This window comes from Arabidopsis lyrata (assembly GCF_000004255.2).
Source record: "Arabidopsis lyrata subsp. lyrata unplaced genomic scaffold ARALYscaffold_6, whole genome shotgun sequence".
NCBI lineage: Eukaryota > Viridiplantae > Streptophyta > Magnoliopsida > Brassicales > Brassicaceae > Arabidopsis > Arabidopsis lyrata.
The window spans coordinates 6,544,197-6,559,601 of NW_003302550.1; the positions used below are offsets into that span (position 1 = coordinate 6,544,197).

A 15,405-nucleotide genomic window follows, 5' to 3' on the forward strand; every position below is an offset into this window, starting at 1 on the left:
TTTTTTAAGAGAGTTTATAACCCCCCCCCCCCCCCCCCCCCCCACGTAATTACAATCTTTTATAAATAAATTAATCAAACTTTTTAACTTATGGCCATGGAGGGTTTATGATTTGTTATTCCAATTATATGTTGCCTACACAACTTTACGGGGTAAACAGACAATGGTTGTTCCAATCAATCCAAACCGAGAGGCTTTATGTTTCGTTTAAAGCTGTGAAATTGCGTTTATATTTCGTTTAATTGAACAACACTCTCATATCTTAAACAATTTCCCTTACGGGATCATTCACCAAGAGAAGCATAAACCAAAAGACTAAACTCCAATCAGAGAAGAGAATAAAGTTTTCCTCTTTTAGACCGGACCATGTAATGCAAATGCAGTCTAATAGTGAAACGGGCAACAACAACAAAAACATGTGAGAGAGAGAGAGAAGCACACAAGAGTTTTGACTTTTAATCCATGGATAGAATCAAATCCTGCAGCTACAATTACTACTACAAACTCTTGTTTAAGAAAACTACAAGGTTTTTTTCTGTTTAAAAACACACAACCAATCCATACATTTCTTCTTGCAAATCATTCCATGGACCTGATCTCATCACTGCGAAGGTGGTGGTTGGGCTTGTTCCTCATCTTTCTGCACCTCTTTGGGGGCTTCCTTGATATCATCACTAGTTTCGTCCTGGAGATAAGATATTAGCCACAAGTGTTATGCGCAAATCAACAAGAATCTTACTTAATTGCATGATGCAATCACTAAGAGATTGCTAACAATGAAGAGTGCAAGAAGAGACAAGTACATTGAGGTCAGAAGTCCAGAGGGTGAGATTGTCACGCAGAAGCTGCATGATCAATGTACTGTCCTTGTATGATTCCTCTCCCAATGTGTCTAGCTCAGAGATTGCCTCATCAAAAGCCTACCACCATGAAAATCATATTTTTAACTAAACAAAAAGGTACTTGAATCAAACTAGAATCAGAATGTAAAGCTTGTCCAAATTTCACTAGTGTATGGAAACATTCGCAGGACCTAGTTTCCCAATTCTGCCCATCATAAAAATTAACTACAGTCCTATCGGTCAGGCAATGATAAGCAATCTGCAAACCATTACTAGATCATATGAAAAGTCTACCCACATGGAAATTGTAACAAGTAAACTACATAACACGTTTTTGCCACATTATGAAGATATATATAAAAAAGAACCTCTCATGTGCTTAAGTTTTATCAAGCAGAACAGTTGGACTATAGGTTTGTTAGTTAATAACAGAAAGCATAGCATAAACCATATAACAAATGAGAAAGTAACACAGACCTGCTTTGCGAGACTACACGCACGATCAGATGAGTTGAGAATCTCATAGTAGAAAACAGAGAAGTTAAGAGCAAGCCCCAGTCTGATCGGGTGAGTGGGAGGCAAATCAGCAAGAGCAATATCCTACATAAAAAGACAAACACCAATAGCGTGAGTCAACATGTTATCTTAGCACTCTATAGGGTTAACAAGAAGAAACAAGATGATAACCTGAGCAGACTTGTAGGCCACAAGAGTGCTCTCAGCAGCTTCTTTCCTCTCAGCACCAGTCTTGAATTCAGCAAGGTACCGATGATAATCTCCCTTCATCTTGAGGTAAAACACTTTGGACTCAGCCAAAGAAGCAGCAGGAATGAGATGAGCCTCGAGAAGGTTCAAAATGCCATCGCAAATCTTGCTGAGCTCAGTTTCAATCTTGCCTCTGTAATCCTTGATAATCGAAACGTGATCACTGTTACCCCTGCTATCTTCCTTCTGCTCAATGGAAGAGATAATCCTCCAAGAAGCCCTCCTAGCACCAATCACGTTCTTGTAAGCAACAGACAAGAGATTCCTCTCTTCAACAGTAAGTTCCTCAGTGTCCACGGTCTTAGCAACTTTCTCCATGAACTCAACCATTTCCTCGTAACGCTCAGCTTGCTCGGCTAACTTGGCCAAGTACACATTCTCTTCCCGGGACATCTTTGCAATAATACTCTTTTGATAAACCTGTTTTCAACAAGAAAATATAAAGCAGCAGGAATAAACAAAAAGTACACGAACTAAAACTCAGTAATGCTGCAACAATCTTGCATTTAAGAGAAGCGATAACAATCATCTCTAACAAAATCAATCCAAGCACTCAAAGAACAGACTATTACAAACGATTTACACTGCTAGATCTATCCAAAATCGATAGAACGAACTCTGAATCCTACAGATCTTGAAGTGACGACCAAAACGCGAAGATCAACAACATATCAACAAGAAACGCAGAATGCGAGAAGCAAAAAAAAATCATTGTCCAAGTATGAGCAACGAAGATCGGATCCGTACCTTGAGAACTGGGAATTTTGGAATTAGGGCTTTCGAATTTCGAAGCGAAATGAGAGGAAGTGAGAAATTTGGGGGAGACGGTCCCGTGACCATTAAATTGGAAAAGAGTAAAGAGAGAGAGAGAGAGAGAGAAATCACCCAACTAAAAGACGACACGTGGTAACCTATTGACTTGACTTAATTTCTGGATTTCGAAACTTCGTCCGTAACTTTTAATTTTTTTTTTTTTTGTCAACCTTAAATTTCATTAAAGAAAGTAGAGTTTACACAGCCATATACTACAGTTTATGCCTTACAACTATAGAACCCATGAGATAACATATGGAGAATCATTAATACGTGCTTCTCTGGCTAAGGTATCAGCTAAAACATTAGCTGCTCTATTAATGAAACGGAATTGGTAAGAAACATGGGCTAACTTTGAAATATCCTGCAGATAAGCTTGAATTTCGCTTGGTCCCCTGATCTGAAACTTCTTTTGCATATTGCCTTCCAGATATCCATATAAAGAGTAAGAGTCTCCACAAAATGTGACATTCTGGTAGTTGAGCCGCTTTAGATGAATCAAAGCTTCCCTAAGCGCAAGAGCTTCTGCTTCAAGGACTGATTGAGTTGGTTCTAAAGATGCACTTCCTTGAAGTATAAATCGGCCATGCGAGTCATGTAGCGTCCACCCAACACCAATTTTACTATCTTGATTTATCCAAGAGGCATCTGTACAACAACAAAGAGAAGGGACATGAGAAAGCACCTCCTGAAATGTTTTCGGCGCTGTCTTGTTAGTTTGCATAGACTGCAGCCTAAGAGGGGCAATGTTTTGTTGAGATTCTGTCCACAGACGAAGATCAACAATAGCTTGATGTATAATATGCGGGATAGCCACTCTCCTATTATTGTAAAGCATGTCATTTCTGGCCTTCCATATGCGCCATCCAATAAAAGAGAAGAGATGACTGGTATTGGCTTGATGCTTGGCATTAGATAAAAGGGTCTGGATATGGTCTAATAGAGACTGATCATCAGTGAACTGACCTGCAACAATGTGAACCGGCGATAACTCCCAAATTTCTTTTGCCACACGACATTGGAAAAAGATATGAGAAACAGACTCTCTTGCTTCACCGCAGAATAAGCATTCTTGTGAGACCCGTAAGTGCCTGTGAGCCAAAGTCTCTGCAACTGGAAGGGCATTATGAAGAAGTCGCCACCAGAAATGTTTAATTTTTGGCCCGTAACTTTTAATTTACGTGGGTGAAATGTGAGAAATCATTAGTTATGAGGTCAAGTATATAATATAAAAATATTAAGGGGCTAAAATGTTAATACAAGGTAAGTTTGACGGATTTACCCTTTGCCCTGAACCCATTTTTAGTCCCTTTTACCCGCTTTTGATCGATTTGATCGGAGAAAGCCGGAAAAGCTCAAAGGTTCCGACAATGGGGAGCTATGTGGAGCAAGCTCGTGAGAATCACGTGAAGAAGAAGGTCGAAGAAGGTAATTTAACAATGTTGTGACTTTTTCATCTCGCTATGTTTTAAAACCCTAAACCCCCAAATGATTTTTGATTGCCTCGAAAATGAGATCAACCATATCGATACCCTTTAAGCTAGATTGAGGATTCGGGTTTTCATAAACCCTTGGAAGTACCTCCATTTTTTGCTTCTGATTCTAGCAGCTCTCATTGATAGAGTGTGTGAATTGCTTCTACGTTTATCTCTGAATTGAGCTTAAAATTTTTGTTGAAGTTGTAATAGTGGAGATGGTCTTTTTGTGATTGATTATGTATACTTCTGTTAATAGCGCTGCGAAGCAAGATGAAGGCAAAGGCATTGATGGAATGTGATCAGTATGTCTCAAAGTATGCTCAATGCGCAACAGGAAGAACATTTTCTGTGGTATGGACATGTCGTAAGCAAGCTAAAGAGCTCAACACTTGCCTCCATCAATTGTAAGTTTTTCATCTTTTTAGTGCTCCTTTGGTATCATCTTGTTTTCACTGTTAGGTATATTGATTTTGTTGCGTATGGGAGCATCGGATTTTGATTATTTTTTTTCTTAATACACTTCACTGGTTAGTCTGGTATAATGAAATGAGACAACTTGTGGTTAGGAGACGCATAATCACCCTTGTCATGAAGTATCCTTGCTAGTATATGTGTAACCAAATATAAGCTTATAGAAGGGGGTGATTCTTTGTTACTGGATAAGAGAGATGTAAAAACTATGTTCTCGATCGGTGTAGCACAGTCAGTATCGAGTTTGTTCGTGGTGCACAAGTTCTTTTTTTGTGACTCCCTGATGGGAAATCTCCCGTTGGAGCGATGCTTAATTGTTGGCTAACCATGAATTTTTTTTTCTTGATTCTGCAGCACCAATGACAATGTCTTGGAGGAAATGAAGAGAGAGTATATGCTTCAAGAAGAGGGTAAAGTCTCGTCCTCGGCCATATAAATTTTTGTTGAACAAAAGATTTGTGTCGGACCAATGTAGTGTGACTCTTTGTTTCTTGTTCATTATGGACAAGGCAAACAGATCCGTTTATAAGTAAAACTGTGGCCTTTTTTAAATAAGGGTGTATTCAGTAATCACTACAACAAGAATAGTAATAGATTTTTGGATTTCCATTTTTCCTCAGATTGCATAAACCCACTAAATCTAGAGATCAGATTCAAATATGTTTCTCATCGTCAGAAAAAAACAAAGGTTTCATTCACAACATTCAGGATTTACACCAAGAAACAAAAATTTGAGGTGCTTAGAAAGAAGAAATAGAGTTAAAAGCAAAGGACTTCAAGCAGTAGGCTTCCTCATATTTCTTCCTGCACGAATCACTTCGTCCACCAAAAGCAATTGTGACGCAATCACGGGCCTGCAACGCAAACAAATAGCCGGTTATTGAAATGGCTTCAACAGGAACCCAAGACTTTGATTAGAATTGGTTGGTTGGTTCGAACATTACCCTGAATTGATAAGTTGGCGTTTCACTGAGTAGTTATCAAAAATACCAGCAAGTTGCGGGTCAATTGGTTCACCGTCCTGAAGGTCCAGCCCCACAATGTTCCCTTTGTCATGCTCGCTCTGCATAAGCGTATCACAATGAGCAATTATAAATCTTTGTTCCTTCCACAATTGATTTCAGTTTGCGGAAGATGATAAGAGAGATGAATGCATACCGTAAGAGAAATGATCACATCCTGGGTATCAAGACCTGCATTTTCTGCAAGTGTCTTAGGCACCACGAGAAGAGCATTAGCAAAAGCTTCAACGCCAAGTTGGGCACGCTACAATGTTCATGATAGTATCAGTAATTTGGAATATTTAAGATGCATTTAATAATGTTGCGAGAATTAAAGTACAAGTGAAATCAATTTACCCCTTGAACGGTTTTCTTGACTTCATTGATTAAGTGTTGCCTTGCTGCAACTTCAAAAGCTCCTGCTCCCTACAGAAAAAAACAACCGCACATCAACATAACGCAGAACATATACAATAGGTCTATATGCTAACCTTACCCATGGTTTTAATCACGAATTAACAATCTCTTTGACATTGCAGAGAATTAGAAAGCAAGGTTAACAAAATACTTCAAGATATAGTAAGGTACTTACTAACACAACACAATCGTCTTCTATGGTGTTCTTGACCGATCTTAGACCATCACGAACAGCGTCCTTAATTTGAGCAATGGTGTGATCATTAGGCCCTAGAAAACCCAAGAAATCATGAATGAACACCAAAACTAATACAAGAACAAATGAACCTTCAAAAGTTACTGAAGACATAGAAGTCGTCCTAATACCTTTTATGAGGATGGTACATGAATTAGGATTCTTCACTTGCTCCACAAAGGTGTACTTTTCCTCCCCAAGAACGTGCTCATAGACAAGTCCAGCCCATCCAAGAGACTCAGGGGTCAAGTCATCAACAGAATTCACAGCTTCTCCACCACAGGCCAAAACTAAACGTTCCATATTCCTCCTCTTAGCTCTTCTAAGACCAATAATCTGGACACATGAGGAAAGGTAATTAGATTCAACAACTTCTAAACAAGAGAAATTAGGTCCAAAAGAAGAGACAAGCTCAGTTAGTGTCTCGGAACTAAAAACTAAGTCTGCCAATCGTCTCCATGGATTATTGTATATCGAAGGAACTACTCTTTTAATATTATTGTCAATTTCAATTCACTTAATAACACATTCTTCCTTAGTATCTTTCTTATTTTTCCTAAATATCGAATGAAAACAATTTCAGCGATTTGTAACATTAGTTTGGATGCAAGAGAACACAGAAGTAGCTTACCCCTTCTCTAGCAAGAAGATCCAATGATGGTGGGTCAATACCCTTCTGATTGATGACAACAAAGTTGTCATTATCACCACACACCTGCACAAGAAATAAAACATGTATTAGTATTTTTTACACGGTTTTAAAATACAGCTGGGAGAAATGGTCGCAGTCCCACCTTTTTCTTCAGCTCAATTATTTTCTTAACTCTTTCATCAACAGATCGCCTCTCTGCGGTAACCATTGCTTCCCTCTGCTCTGCATTAGAGTAGAAAAATCCTGCATTGATTTCACTGATAAATAAAAAGAAATATTAGTCTACATCGCCAGAAACATACAGGCTCTTATTTCCCTTTCACCGAATTGATCAAAGAATTATATTACACACCTCTTCTCATACTCCAGTGACACATTGCAAGTTAGGATGTGGCAATTTTCTGCACGTCGTTTCATGTCAGGGTGTCTCGAACCATGATCCAGAACAAGCCCCTCAACCTAATTCAGAATTAAGTCAGTATTTGCAACAGGTCCAAAACTATATAAGCATTTAATCATAACCGGCAAAAAATATTTTATTCCATACTATAACCTAAACATATAAACTGGCAAGTATTTCAAATATAAACCTATAGGGTTTCAAGGGAACTATTTTACAGTAAATTACACACATCAAGACATACCAATCGTGTGTCAACATCGAATTTGTGACGCATGTGCATTATTTCCACCATAAACAGATCAATAGCTTCCTCAGGCTTTCGGATGCAGAGAACCTGTAATGTGAGGAAAGTAGATAATTAGAAGACAAACAAGCTTGAAAACCAATATTGGTGTATAGATGAGTCTTCATCTGTGCGAAAAAAAAAATGAAAAGCATTAATGAGATTGCATTAGAGAACGGTTGACTTACCGAATTAACGACAATGTCAGTCAGTTGATCAGCTAAGCCTTCGTACAACTACACAAGCCACCAGATTAAATCGAAATTAGAAAGCGAAAAGAAAAATCAAATGAAAAGAAAGATAATAATAATACAATGAAGAATACTTTTGTTCTTAGTGTCGTTCTTGCAACCATTTTTAGGATCTCTTTATCAACTTCATCACCCATGACAACAGGAGTCTTGAAGTTGTCAAGAAATTGAAGAGTAGCTCTCTTAGCAATCTCGAAACCATCAACTAGGACACGTGGATGCATACCTGATACATGTACAAACCTTAATTAGGATTCTGGCTACAAAAATAGATACCAGTTTATACTAACGAACTCTTACAAATTAACGTAAGATAAGGTACATAAGTTCAGCAAACAATTAGCGACTTACCTTCATCGATGCAGCGTTCAGACTGTTTCATAAGCTCACCAATGAAGATGACGGTGGAAGTAGTACCATCACCACTTATGTCATCCTGTGCAACAGCTGTCCTTGCAATCATAATGGCGGTTGGATTCTGAATTTGCTGCAACAGTAAGGAAATCAGCATGTAAGCAACATCGAACCAAAATAACTTGTTAAGGAGCAATACCAATAACCCATATCAACACCAAAGGTTATCTGGCACTACCTTAAGCCTTCGTCTTTCTTCTCTATTCACAATGCTGACAAAACACTTTTTTACCTAATCAGAATCCTACATTGATCATCTAAACAACACTAAAACTTCATTTTTCAACCTAATCTATCCTGCAGAAAGAAGGCTACACTGAACCAAATCATACTTGAATCTCTCAACACTCCTGGAATCTAACTACTAAATGACACAAGTCACGGGCTTATGAGCACCATTCAACACTAAAAAAAGCAAGGCAGAGCTCGATCCTAACAGATCAATAAGATCTAGGGTTTTTTTTCAATTAGATCAGACTCACCATTTCCTTCAATAGCGTGTTCCCATCTTTGGTAAGCTTAATATCCCCAGAACCACCAACAAGCCTACATCGAGTGAGAAACAAATAAGGAATTTGAAGATAATGATGAACATAGATCAGATTAAATCAAAAGGAGATAAATACATCTTGATTGTTCCTTTAGGACCGAGATTCGACTTGAGTACATCTTGCAAACCCTTGGCGGCGTTGATGGTCATATGAAGCGCCGCCGATTTGTTGAGAACCTCAGCATTAGGATTCAGAACTCGCACTGACATTTTCGATGTACAGATTCAGGACGCGAAGAGAATAACTGGAGACAGAACTAGAGAGCGAGCGAGAGAGAGAGGGAGAGCTTTTAGGGCTTTCTTCTGGGTTTTAAAAGTGAAGCCGATGTTGAGAGACTCTAATCGGTGTAGAGACTTCGATATTTACGTAAATTACAAATTTTACCCACATTATCATTATGTTTTACACTTTTAGCCACATAATAATAATTTGATTCTTTTAAAAACATAAATCCCTCAACATTTTACTAATAATAAAAAAATATATTATTCCGATTATCATTTGAAGAAAGATATTTAATTAACATAATATAAATTTAGATCCAAATCTATTTTTTTAATAAAAAATCAACGGTAGGTAGTAAAATAATGGTGTTCCAAAAATTTGATAGATTTAGTTTTGCAGACTATTTAGATTCAAAAAAATCATGTCATTCATCATCAAATATATAATTCGTTAGCAACTGACTGATTTTGACTATGCTTAAAACATCTTTCAGATGAAACATTGAATTAGCTGAAATTATATCATTGGACTCAAACATCCCAGGCAAATGTGTAATATATAACCGAACAGAACTAAAATAATTCAAAATGGGTTGGGATATACTACACACACGTATCGAATTTAAGTTACTGATCTTGATACCAACTTTTTTTTTTTTCTTGTTATATAGTGATTCGTACCAAACACTGCATATTGAACAAGCCCAGTCAAAAAGTTGAAGAAGAAGAATAAATATCGTCTTCTTTTATGCATTTGGGAGTTTTAGGACCATTAACTGAGTCAATTCGTATTTTTTTTTTTTTTTGACTCGATTCCAAAGTGTGTTTCGAGTGAAATGTACATAAACCTAACCTCGTGGATAAACAATTTCTAAGTACATGTAACTGTTACAATGAAAATAGCTAACACTCACATATTTTAAGGAAACGATTAAATTATTAGTACAAGATTTAGAAATTTTAATGACTTACCTCTGTTATTTTAACAATTGTAGTGACATAGTATATGTGTTGACCATTACAACATTTATACTTGTATATGTCTCTATCACGAAGGTAAAGTCATCAAAGTCAACTATGAAAACAATTATAGTGCTAGAAAACAAAAGTCATCAAAGTCAAATTATTGTTTTTTTGAGAAAAAAAAGTATATTTCTCATAAATAAAATTATAATAGTCAAGCTAAAAGATTCCTAATTAAGTACAGCAAAAATTATATTCAAACATTGGATACATAACTTAAAAGTACAAGTCCATCTATAGAACACAAACCAAAAGCTTATAATTATATATTACAATTACATAATTTATCCAAATAGAGGAGGAATCGTACTAATTTATACTAATCACATCCATTGAAAAACACTACAAAGCAAAACTTACTTTAATCCACAATCAAAACACAAACATATTAAGTTTTTATCATTATTTTCACGTCCAACATTTAAAATCAATTAAAGGTTGCGAAAGAAAGTCTTTAGGGAATTATTATGGATGTATGAAGTTGTGAAGACGACACATCATGTCGTGGATTCGATCACGTGACACCGACGAGTTGTCGAGAATATGAAAAGCGTGACCAACACCTCCATGAACAATACCTTCAACTCTCTTCCCATGGCTTCTCATCACTTTACACATCTCCAAGTTTCTATCTTTTAGTATATCAAACTCCGCCATGAACACCATCGTAGTGGGTAACTCCGCTCCCGCCGTCGAGCTCCCCAGAGGGTTACACCAAGGATGGTCTCTACTCGCTCCACGTGGTAGAGCTAGACGCCAATACGCGTCGGAAGCAGAAAGAGTTAGAGCCGATGACTTGGAGTGGTGTTGCTGTTTCTCCGAGGACGTTCTTGATTCGCCGCCGAAGAAAGGGTGGATGAGAATTATGCCCTTGAGGTTTGGAGTGTTTACGTATTTGCCACTGGCGGTGATTCTGACGGCGACTTGGTAAGCTATGTTGGCTCCGGCGCTATCTCCGGCCAAGTAAACGTTTGAGAGGTTGCACTTACTCACCCAAGAAGGATATCCACCGTTAGATATTTGTTGCTTGACTAGCCACGTGACGACGTTAACGCCGTCGTCGTACGCCGCCGGGAGACGGTGTTCAGGGGCTAAACGGTAGTTTACGGAGACGACAACGCAACGGGCTTGAACGGCGAGGCTGGTCAAGAAGTCATGGTAGCAACTCCAAGCTGCGGAGCCAACGCAGAAGCCACCGCCGTGGAAGTAAACGAGGAGAGGGAGAGTAACGGACGGCGAGGCTGCTGCGGCGTCGGGGATGTATACACGTGTCCATGTGTCGTTGGATAGTTTGATGTCAAAGGCTGTGGCTTTAGCAGATGGGTGAAGGGTGGGTGAGACGGTGGGAACTATGGGAGGTCTTTCGACGCAGCCGTCGTTGAAAACTTTGATGAGTCCTTCGATCTCTTCCACGACGGGGCCGTGACGGTGGTGGTGGGATCCACCACGGCGGCTGTCGGATGATTGGTGGTTGTGAGGGAAGGAAATGGTTGCCATTGGTTTTTTATTTTTTATGATGAAGTGTAGCGTTGTTGGTTGAGTTTGGATTGAGTGAGATGAGAGATTCATTGAAGTTCTTTATATAGAGAAGTTTGTATATATCTATATTTATCTAAGATACTTTATAGGAAAGTATATGTAAAAAACTTTAAAATATAGTATTTGGAATTTCAATTGGGAATCAAAACTAATTTACGGTACTTGTAAAATGCCGGATTTTATTGTCATTGAAGGCATCTATAGTATAGATGAGATTAACGATCCATGCATGAGATCAAGTGGGTGAATCTTCATTACTTCATATCCGTCAATCGTCATATTACATCACGACTCTAGTGTGTTTTTTTTTTTGTCAACCACGTCTCTTTTGTTTAAACTTTAAAGTGTATATATGTTTTAAAAAGAAAATTTTATTAGCATATATATGAATGTAGACTATAAGTATATTAAAATTTTATTACAATCGTAGCAAATAAATATACACCATTTTAGATTTTGTTTCAGTTATTAAATATTCCCAATTTTAAAATATACACCACGACTATAAAAAAAAAAGAACACAAAAAGCCCGATTAAAAATCAGGATTGATTACTATATCACACTAGTTCACGTGTTCACATTAGAAAAAAGAATTATATTTCACGTGAGATTTTTCATATTTTCAAATTACAAGGAATATTATATTAATACGGTTCAATATAAATGTATGCTAAAAGAATAAAATTATTGCCAGTCGTGTATTATGAATAGTAAAATGATTGTAAGTTGAGTTTAAGTTGATTTGATCCCAAGCAATTCGTGTTGTTCCATCACTTCTTAGTTGTATCATTACAAAGTGGAACTCAAGACTATTGTTTGTCCTTTTCGAACAATACTGTTTTTGGATTGATATCCCTATATTTATCTACATATTTATCCAATAGCCAAAAGACAAATGGATATAAACCACAAAATTTAATCATTTCTCATATTGTAATTTTTTCTTTCTTCTTTACATTTTCCATTTGAAGTTGTTTCTTTATATGTAGGTAGATACTAGATATCAAATGTTAACTTTACTCGATCGAGGGCGAATAATGATTGATTTTAAGTTCTTGAGATGCATAGTTAGTTCTATACCCACACAAAGCTTTTAGGAGCCACGGAAGAAAAATCTTTGGCTCATCAAATGAAATCTTCAGTTATATGCATGCATAATTAATAACAGTGTGGAAGTTTTTTTTTTTTTTTATATAAACTGAAGTAGAGAAGTCAAAAGAACATAAAGTCGGCAAAGATTCTATGGGCAAGTACAATTCACAAATCTTCTAAAATTCTTATGATATATTCCCCTTCGAATACTCTTTTACATTTTTGTATGTTTTATCTTTTCATTGTAAATTGTTATTGTGTTGATTGAAAAGTGAAAACAAATGTTAACCATTAACCTTAATACAAGTTATGATTTATTCACTAATCCTCATACTTTTTTTCTAAGAATAAATATTTATGTATACAACTCAATTGTTTCCTATATTAGCAAAAGGCGAAAACGGTGTGAAAAAATCGCTGTCAAAAAAAAAAAAAAAAAAAAAAACGGTGTGAAAAAATCTTCTGATAAGTAATTTTGATTTTATAATTTTTTTTTTGGGTGCACAAAAAAAAAGACTATAGTTTTTTTTTTTGTTTTTTGTGCAAATTTTGACTATATATAGTTTATCTTGGTAATATTCGAGCTTTTCTTATATTCTCTTTGAATGCACCAAATGGATATTTCATTCGATAGGAATATTTACTTCTCTTATTCTTCCCCCCTGTCTTAACCGTGGCAGAGAAAATGATTTTTGCCTAAAAAATTAAACACACAAAAGGCGTGTAAAACTGTAGATTAATACAGAATGTAGTTTCGTGGAAATATATTCATATTCGAAAATGCTTTGTTTTATAGCCAAAAAAACTAAACAGTTGGTTTATTTATCGACGACATATACAAGAACTTTTTTTTTCTTAGCCACTACAAGTTTATATATATGAATTAGCTACAAAGCATCAAACAAAAATCTTGAATTCGTAGTGTTTTTTGGAAATGATTATAGTGAGTTATATGTAAAAACTTCAGTTTTGTAACGAAAGGTAGGTACAATTACAAATCAATCACCCCAACTATGTAAAACAGCAAAAAGTAACCATAACAAGACATTTGATTGTCCATAACATGTAACCACTTAAGGACCCCAAAAGAAAAAAAAACACTCAAGTTTGATTTAGAGTGGATGTTATTATTGGATGTGATCGAGAAGATAGTTTGCAGCCAACTGTTCGTTCTTGTTGCAAGCGAAGAACGCCTCCAACACCAACCTTCTCTCGAATCCCATCGCTTCCAGCTATTTTTCCAACCAAACATATGCACACAATCAATCAAACTTTCATTTACCAAATTAGTATACTGAGACTATTAAAAGCTTTTATGAATAAAACAAACCCGTTTGATTGCTTCATTATCCACAGCTGTGACTTGGAGTTGCAACAAGTCCTCTTCAGGTTGTGCCAATTCGTTGCCACTGTCTCTTTATCATACCATAAAAAAAATTCAAATAAGTTGAGTAAAAGAAAGCTTAGTTTCTAAATCATATTAGACAATTTTTACCCCTCTATTTCTTCAGTGGGCTCGTGGAGTATAGAGCATAAGATCATCGCCGCCTCCCGGTCTACTAGGTCTTCGTATGATGGAGGCTGCTTCCCCATCTCTTCTAGACATCCCTGCAGCAAAACTCATCATTAGCCAAAAACTCAACAAATTAAACACTTTTAACTTGTTTGTTACATCACTCATCAAACACAAAGTATAAACTGTTAAGAAACAGAGAGTATTTCAGAATCACAAGATGCAAAAGGTACAAGAATCAAGAATCTCAGCTAAACACTAAACCTCAAACTTCCATTACTAATTAAACCCAAATTAACGCACCTTGGTTATCATAATAATGGCAATAACACTTTTCTCAAAAACTCTTCCATTGTTGCTTCATCTCTAAGCTTTTTCCCTTTATGAATAAGAATTTGTTGTGCAGCAGGATATTCACTAGCTCCCAGAACAGTCTCTATGTTCTTCTTCGGAAAAACGGTCTATTTCCCCCTCAGAAGTATTGACATCACGCCAGATAGAACCCATTCTTTGACCTCGGTCTACATGTCCATGAAATAGAAGCTCAACATCAATTTCTCCATGAATCTAAAATTTTCATCTATTTCTCCATAATCTGGGTTTAATTGGTTTACAAACTCAATCTCATAAAAGTCCATATAAACCCAATACGAAACCGAATTAAAAATACCAAATTAAACCAATACAACAAAAACCGGATTTAACCTAAAAACACTTTTATTCTTCACCTTCTTTGATGCGTGCGTCTTCTTCTTCTCGTTTTTTCCCCGTGTCGAATAAAGACGACATGAACCAGAGAAATATGTGATTTGTTCATTAGATCAATAAGACCCAGAGAAACAAAACTAGATTATTCACGATCCAATTCCATTCAAATTTGACTGTTTTGTGTAATAAAATCCAAAATTTCAGAAATTGCAAACCCAGATTTGCATAAATCAAATTACATGCTTCATATAATTTTTTGATGTCTTCGAATGTTAAAATCCCCCAATGAGTTGGTTAATTCGTGGGTCTGGGTGTTAGGATTTGAGGTTTGTGAAGCTCGAGGACTTGATTAGCGACATGAATCGGTATTGGATTGATCGAAATTGATTTGAGGAGGAGAGCTTTTTTCCTCGATTGAACAAGATGAGGTAAAAAAATATTCAAAGAGAAAAACCCATGTCGAATCGACAGTGAGAATGAAGAACACAATATGAAGTCTCAACTGCAAATCAAGGGAGAAATAATTTGCTCCTCGTCGTTGCCGGAGTCAAGCTGCCACTGTCTTCACGTCAAAGCAACATCACCACCGGTCTCTTCTTGGACATCTCTATGCTCGTCCAGCCCATGAAATCAATCGCCGCCATTGTCGTTTCAAATAGCTGCTGCGGAAGCATCCATTGCAACCATGCTTCTCCTCCTCGGTGCCATGTCTTCCCAGTCGTACGCAAT

The 15,405-nt window shown here is 36.8% G+C and overlaps 6 protein-coding genes across 6 annotated transcripts; 1 reads left to right on the forward strand and 5 right to left on the reverse strand.

Moving 5' to 3' along the window:
* Positions 1 to 332: 332 nt before the first annotated feature.
* On the reverse strand, positions 333 to 2,465 carry LOC9309821 (14-3-3-like protein GF14 upsilon). The gene is made up of 5 exons (XM_002873707.2): positions 2,355 to 2,465; positions 1,530 to 2,027; positions 1,320 to 1,442; positions 804 to 920; positions 333 to 685 (listed from the first exon to the last, which is right to left on the reverse strand). Exons 1-5 carry the CDS (start codon positions 2,445 to 2,447, stop codon positions 602 to 604), a joined length of 915 nt encoding a protein of 304 aa, XP_002873753.2. The 5' UTR covers positions 2,448 to 2,465; the 3' UTR covers positions 333 to 601.
* A 97-nt stretch (positions 2,466 to 2,562) lies between these two features.
* LOC110227899 lies at positions 2,563 to 3,720 on the reverse strand. The gene is made up of 3 exons (XM_021023877.1): positions 3,710 to 3,720; positions 3,387 to 3,589; positions 2,563 to 3,068 (listed from the first exon to the last, which is right to left on the reverse strand). Exons 1-3 carry the CDS (start codon positions 3,718 to 3,720, stop codon positions 2,653 to 2,655), a joined length of 630 nt encoding a protein of 209 aa, XP_020879536.1. The 3' UTR covers positions 2,563 to 2,652.
* LOC9309822 (COX assembly mitochondrial protein 2) lies at positions 3,715 to 4,980 on the forward strand. Its single transcript, XM_021021573.1, has 3 exons — positions 3,715 to 3,848; positions 4,155 to 4,302; positions 4,724 to 4,980. Exons 1-3 carry the CDS (start codon positions 3,791 to 3,793, stop codon positions 4,803 to 4,805), a joined length of 288 nt encoding a protein of 95 aa, XP_020877232.1. The 5' UTR covers positions 3,715 to 3,790; the 3' UTR covers positions 4,806 to 4,980.
* Positions 4,973 to 8,900, reverse strand: LOC9307771 (T-complex protein 1 subunit zeta 2). The gene is made up of 15 exons (XM_002873708.2): positions 8,652 to 8,900; positions 8,508 to 8,571; positions 7,963 to 8,098; positions 7,686 to 7,837; positions 7,549 to 7,596; positions 7,319 to 7,411; positions 7,027 to 7,133; positions 6,817 to 6,931; positions 6,654 to 6,737; positions 6,154 to 6,358; positions 5,963 to 6,057; positions 5,728 to 5,796; positions 5,528 to 5,635; positions 5,314 to 5,432; positions 4,973 to 5,223 (listed from the first exon to the last, which is right to left on the reverse strand). The coding sequence occupies exons 1-15, from the start codon at positions 8,783 to 8,785 to the stop codon at positions 5,145 to 5,147; spliced, it is 1,608 nt and encodes a 535-aa protein (XP_002873754.1). The 5' UTR covers positions 8,786 to 8,900; the 3' UTR covers positions 4,973 to 5,144.
* Positions 8,901 to 10,058: 1,158 nt separating this feature from the next.
* On the reverse strand, positions 10,059 to 11,491 carry LOC9309823 (probable carboxylesterase 17). The gene has a single exon (XM_021020244.1). The coding sequence runs from the start codon at positions 11,390 to 11,392 to the stop codon at positions 10,289 to 10,291; it is 1,104 nt and encodes a 367-aa protein (XP_020875903.1). The 5' UTR covers positions 11,393 to 11,491; the 3' UTR covers positions 10,059 to 10,288.
* A 1,905-nt stretch (positions 11,492 to 13,396) lies between these two features.
* Positions 13,397 to 14,351, reverse strand: LOC9309824 (ubiquitin receptor RAD23c). Its single transcript, XM_021020671.1, has 4 exons — positions 14,272 to 14,351; positions 13,951 to 14,063; positions 13,786 to 13,870; positions 13,397 to 13,687 (listed from the first exon to the last, which is right to left on the reverse strand). The coding sequence occupies exons 1-4, from the start codon at positions 14,281 to 14,283 to the stop codon at positions 13,583 to 13,585; spliced, it is 315 nt and encodes a 104-aa protein (XP_020876330.1). The 5' UTR covers positions 14,284 to 14,351; the 3' UTR covers positions 13,397 to 13,582.
* Positions 14,352 to 15,405: the final 1,054 nt, after the last annotated feature.